Below are 5,825 nucleotides of genomic sequence, written 5' to 3'. Positions count from 1 at the left end.
CTAGCCAGGGCCCTACTATGGGCATAGCCCATTACATCTATATTAGATTATCGTACGTATTATAGTCTTTGATAAAGTATCCTTTCGAGTAAGCCTATCCGGGATTCCAGTATCGCGTACGCTCTGCTCCTTCTTAATACTTATACTATTTCTTTTTATAAAAATCAAGTTTAAGTAGTATATATATATAATTTATATTATACTTTTTAAACCTTTAATAAATCACGTTTTACTATATTAATATGTTACTTTATATTAATTATTTAAATAGGCTTATTAAATTAAATTGAATTTTAGCATAGCTGTTTATTAATTTAACTATCTAATTCTTAGAAATCAAGATTTGTTGGTTCTCCTTAGTCTCGTTCAGGTCGTGTTGTCACGTGATGGAAATTCTCCACTAAGCTCCGGCTTCCTCCCGACTGGAGAGTATCATTGTTGCTTCCAGCCGACATCCGCTCTTACGGCGGGACGGGTCGGCCGGCCGAGAGCCGGCACGATAGACTACACGTAGTTTGGCGTGCTGCGACGATGACGCCATTGCACGTTACGAATGGCATGATGCGGGCAACAGCAGAGCCCGGTAGCCAATCAGGGTAGCATCGCAGCACGCCATCGCGGGTCATGCCTAATATCGACTAGTGAGGGGCTCTTTGGTGAAGACGTCGACCACCTCGACGGCCTCTTGGCCCCCTCTCTCTCGACTGACAAGAGAACGCACCAGAGAGTGAACGGATGGCGACATTCGCGACAAGACCCGGCAGCTCGCCGTATGTTGTCCATTCGCAAGTCCTACTGGCTAGTCTCTCCAACCGAGCGCAACCCGTCGCATTCCGTCGCCTGCCCAACCGTGTCGCCCTCGTCCCCCTCCTGAATCAGCCCAGTGCGCGCCGGCGTGATCTACCTAGCTACGAGCTGCGATACTTGCCACCCGCATACCATATAACATAGGTACATGGCTGCATAGGACGGCGGCAGGGTGCGGCGCTCAGCTACGTGAGCTGGGCGCGCCTCATCCGGCCGCAGCCAGACTTCGCCGTCTGCCCGGCTTGCTCGTCTGGATCCGCGGCCGGTCGCCGTCGGCTGCGCAGGAGGGTTGGGTCGTGTAGGACATCGGTGACCTGCGTCGACCGCGGTCGGGGGTGTGGCCGGCTACCTTCTTGGCCGTCGCCCGCGCGAGGGCGAGGTGGGTGGGTATGTTGGGTACGTATCATCGGCGACATCACATGGGTCTATGATACACAGCTCTACGACCGGGAGGGGAAAGGGGGGCGGGTGGTGGGTGAGGCGGAGCATAGGTATATTAAATCTGACGTGGCTCTGCTCTCCCGCCGCCCCTCTTGCTCTTCTTCCCCCTCCCACCAACCCCCTCCTGCGCCCGCCCCTCTCCCCCCCCCAGCTTCTCTGCCTGTTGTCGAATCTGTCTATCTGTCTGCCCTCTCTCGCTTACCGCTGTTCTCCCGCTGTGTGCACCCTGCGTAAACCATGGCCGAATCCAGACCTGCCCCGTGAGTCCCTCCTCCCCCTCCCCCTCCCAACCGCCGTCGGCCTGCCCGCCTACCAGCTTGCTTACCTGTGACTGCAGTCTTCGTCTGGGCTCCATTGCTCCCAATTTCCAGGCTGAAACCACAAAGGGCCCCATCGACTTCCACGAGTTCGTCGGCGATGGCTGGGTTGTCTTCTTCTCGCACCCCGAGGACTTCACGCCCGTCTGCACCACAGAGCTTGGCGCCTTCGCTAAGCTCGAGCCCGAGTTCACCAAGCGAGGCGTCAAGCTGATTGGCCTCTCCGCCAACACTCGCGGTAGCCACGAGAATTGGATTAAGGACATCGACGAGGTGACTGGGTCACACGTGTCCTTCCCCATCATCGCTGACAAGGAGCGCAAGGTCGCTTACCAATATGACATGTAAGTGCCTCGCCCCCGAGCTTGGTCCGAGGAGCAAGATGAGTTTCTGACGAGATCTCTAGGATTGACTACCAGGACACTACCAATGTTGATGAGAAGGGCATCGCTTTTACTATCCGCTCAGTCTTCATCATCGACCCCAAGAAGACAATTAGGACGATCCTATCATATCCCGCCTCTACCGGTCGAAACTCTGCCGAGGTCCTACGCATCGTGGACTCTCTCCAGACTGGCGACAAGCATAAGGTCACTACCCCCATCAACTGGGTTCCTGGTGACGACGTCATCGTTCACCCTAGCGTCAAGAACGAGCAGGCTAAGGAGTTGTTCCCCGACTTCCGTATCGTGAAGCCGTACCTGCGGTTTACCCCGCTACCTAAGGAGAAGGCGACTGTCTCGTAGGTAACCAGGGTATGGTAAGGCACCATGTTATCCTATCCTAGCGAGGATGAGAGCTGGAAGATATTCGTAACGTTGGTGTCCCTTGCGCCACAAAGTAAAGCGTTAGATAATAAACTATCTTCAATCTTGATCTTTTACATTAGGTAAATACTAAGAGCACTTTTATAAAATGAACTAGGTTTTTTTTATGTAAAATTTAAAATAAGTTTACTTTTACTATTAGTTTAATACTTATTACTTTTTAAATTATTATATTACATTTTATTAAATGTAGTTTTAGGAAATGTCGTTTAATTATAGTTATTTAAGCTTTTCGTATAATAGCCTATGTTTAATAATAGAGCCTTGGTTAATACTAAGGCTTAGTACGTAATCTTAGTTTTAACGCTTATAAAAAATAAGTTAGCTAATTTAAATACAGTGTATAGAGTGTACTTTTCTTTTTATTTTCCTCGTATAGCTTTAAATTATTAATATATTACTTTTACATAGTAAATAGTTATTAAAACTTATTATATAGATCGGGATAGCTACGTAGGTATTAAGGTTGCTTTGGAGAGTATCGAAATATAGAAAGAAGAAGGTAAATTAATTAACTATTTAAAAACAAAGAAAATATATCAAGGTATTACGTAGCTGGTAAGAGCTACGTATAGCTTACTAGGTTACGCGTAAAGGGAGTAATGGAATGCAGGTAAGAAGGTATATATTAATTAATTAGAAAGAAGGAAATTTATTAGAGAGTATGGAGTAATCTATAAGTATATATAGAAGTGCTTAATTAGCTTAAGTAAGCTAGGTAGTTCTTATTAGGGGCGTATGCCTACGTGATATATCCTTTAGTTAAGCTTACGAAAGTAAGGTTAACTATAGTCCTTTATTCGCGATGGTAGCCTAAGGGGTTGCTCCTTAGTTTCGTTATGTTTAATAGAGGTTGATTAATTATTGGGTATATTATTTCGGGTTTTCCTAAGTCCCTTTATCCATATATATTCCGGTTATTATTAGTAGTATTTTCTCTTAAGTTATATATTCTTCGTACCCCCTACTTAGTATTTCATAGTTTATAATAAAGGAAAGTAATTGTTCGTATAATTATTCTCTTTCGATTAAGCGGTAGTTAGCTATATATATAATGTAGTGGTAGTCGTTCTAGTATTAATACTAGGATTTAATTTCCTTAGTTATCGTCGCGCGTATTCGCGTTACCTTTATTAATCGATTCTACCGTTTCTCTTACGAAGGCGGTTAAGCGTAAATATATCCGGGTAATTTCGTTCTCGGATTAATCTTATTTCTTGCTTTTTCTTTCTTCCCTAGGTTATTTATCGTAAGTATATATTTCTAACTATAATTAAGTAATTTTATCAATTATGTGAGCGTAAGTTAATATATTTAGTAATATTTCGTTAATTATTATTATAAGGTAAGTTTATTTTATCTATAATTAACGTAGAGCGTAACTCGCGTATTATACGAATCGTAATATATTTTAATTACACGATCGTAAGATAGAGTTTAATTTATCGTGGTAAGGCTTGTTATTTATAATTAATATATTACTTTTAATATTAAAATAGCCTAGGATAATGAAGCGATCGTTAGTTACTTTGGATTAATGGATAGGAGATTATCTAAAATAATCTGTTTATTACTTACTCGTTATCTATCGGTAGTAGGATAGTACCGTAAGTAACGATTTCTTAAGATATCGGATACTCTGGAGTTACGTTAGATCGTATTATCGCTTTAGAGCTTTATAACTTCGTTAGAGTAGCGCGTTATTAATCTTTTGATTACGAGCTTTTAACTACCTATCCTTCGGGAACCCCGTGCCTTAACCGGTAGTTACGCGTAGGTTACGTATATAGGTAATAGTATTAAACCTTCGGCCGGTAACTACGCTTACGGCGGCGGACCGCTTTTTACTTCTAAATCCGGAAACCTAATAATCGTATAGTCCCTCGAGGACCCCTTTACTAATAGAGACGTCGATATAATTATCGTTAACCCTTTAAAACGACGTAACCCGGTTCTTATTACTCGCGACCTTTAAGGTATTACGTTTAAAGTTATTACGCTTTCTTCTGATTTATCTTCTGAATATTAATTTCTTAAGGAAGACTTCCCTTCTTTAGATGAGGAGGTAGAAGAGGAGAGCTATTACCCGGTTACGCTTATTATTCCTACAGTTACTATACGTAGAACCTGCTTTTAAATCCGAGTTCGTTAGGTTACTTTTACTGGTCGTAATATAGTTATTACTCCGGCCTTTTAAGTAATCGTTATTATTACGATTCCGATTCGTAGTAATATTATCGGAAGAGGTTAAGGACGAGGACGTAATCGCAGAACTTTCTCGGTTCTTAAAGTAATTATTAGTTTTATTATTCTCTTTAATCCCGCCGTTCCGGCGCTTGCTTTTATAACTTCCGTCGCGTCGGTTATTCTAATCCTTACTACTACTTTAAGAACTACTTTTATTATTCGAAATCGAAAGTACGGCGTTCGGCGTACCGTTTCTTACTTAGTTTATATCCGAAGTACGGCTTAGAATGAATTAACTGAAAAGTATTTCGATTTTCTTTAAAATACCGGCCGTTATTACCGTTACTCGTTCGGTTATATTTATATCCCCTTATAAGTATTCTTATCCCCGTACGTCGAAGTCTTAAGTTAGCTTTATATAGGACCGACGTTTTAATACTTTTAATTACTTACCTTATAATCGTTCGTATCGAGTCTTCGGCTAACGTATAAGCTTTATTCCGCTTTCTTTAGTATTTATTAACGTTACTTATAAGCCCCTAAGCTTACGACTATTATAAAAGAATTACTTATTCTTTATTAATAAGGAAGGGACGTATTAATAATTCCGGAGACCCATAAGTTTCGACGAGAAATAATTAACTACGGTTAATTTATTTAATTAAACACGAGTTCTTTAATTATTAAACTATCAATTACGTCCACCAGACTTAGCTTTATAGTTACCGGTCCTTTTATTATATTAATTAACGTGAGCAACGTTTCCGCCAGCCTATCAACAGTAGTATAAGACGTAGCTTCATCGGTTACTATCTTAAAGTAAGAGTTAGACGTAGATATAGAGGATATTAGAGGCGTAGGAGTAGGAGAGTAATCTTCCGAGGAAGAAGAGTAATCTTTTATAGAGAAAGTATTTAATATCGTTCCTAACTATCCCTATATCTTATTCGAAGAGTATCTCTATTAAGTACTATATCGTTACGTTAACCTATTATACGAGGAGATCCTAGAGTACTAAAACGAACCTATTAACGCTTATATATGTCGTTAGTTTCGTTAAGCTCGTAAATCCCATAATTAAGTTTTAATTTTCAAGTAACCTTTACTTATTAGAATTTATAAATAATTTTAAGTTCGGTATTTAAAGATAAAGAAAGCATTTCCTATATAATATTAAGGCTTTCGGTTTATATATTAACTTCTTAAGGACAGAATAAACGTATCGTTAGTATTTACTAAAACTTTT

At 40.9% G+C, this 5,825-nt stretch overlaps 1 protein-coding gene across 1 annotated transcript; it reads left to right on the top strand.

Moving 5' to 3' along the window:
• The first annotated feature begins 1,356 nt into the window (after window positions 1–1,356).
• GGS23DRAFT_588656 (mitochondrial peroxiredoxin PRX1) lies at window positions 1,357–2,615 on the top strand. The gene is made up of 3 exons (XM_051517562.1): window positions 1,357–1,508; window positions 1,586–1,909; window positions 1,972–2,615. Exons 1-3 carry the CDS (start codon window positions 1,486–1,488, stop codon window positions 2,309–2,311), a joined length of 687 nt encoding a protein of 228 aa, XP_051367501.1. The 5' UTR covers window positions 1,357–1,485; the 3' UTR covers window positions 2,312–2,615.
• The last annotated feature ends 3,210 nt before the right edge of the window (window positions 2,616–5,825 follow it).

This window comes from Durotheca rogersii (genome assembly GCF_024521655.1).
Source record: "Durotheca rogersii strain YMJ 92031201 chromosome Unknown GGS23scaffold_43, whole genome shotgun sequence".
Classification (NCBI taxonomy): domain Eukaryota; kingdom Fungi; phylum Ascomycota; class Sordariomycetes; order Xylariales; family Xylariaceae; genus Durotheca; species Durotheca rogersii.
Note: the sequence above shows the minus strand (reverse complement) of the source record. Positions and strands in the feature narration are given on the sequence as shown.

Bases quoted from the DNA above. Each gene is read 5' to 3' on its own strand.
- GGS23DRAFT_588656 (XM_051517562.1), top strand. From the start codon at position 1,486: ATGGCCGAATCCAGACCTGCCCC. The intron at 1,509-1,585 runs GTGAGTCCCTCC...CTGTGACTGCAG, and splicing joins GCCGAATCCAGACCTGCCCC to TCTTCGTCTGGGCTCCATTG. The intron at 1,910-1,971 runs GTAAGTGCCTCG...CGAGATCTCTAG, and splicing joins GTCGCTTACCAATATGACAT to GATTGACTACCAGGACACTA.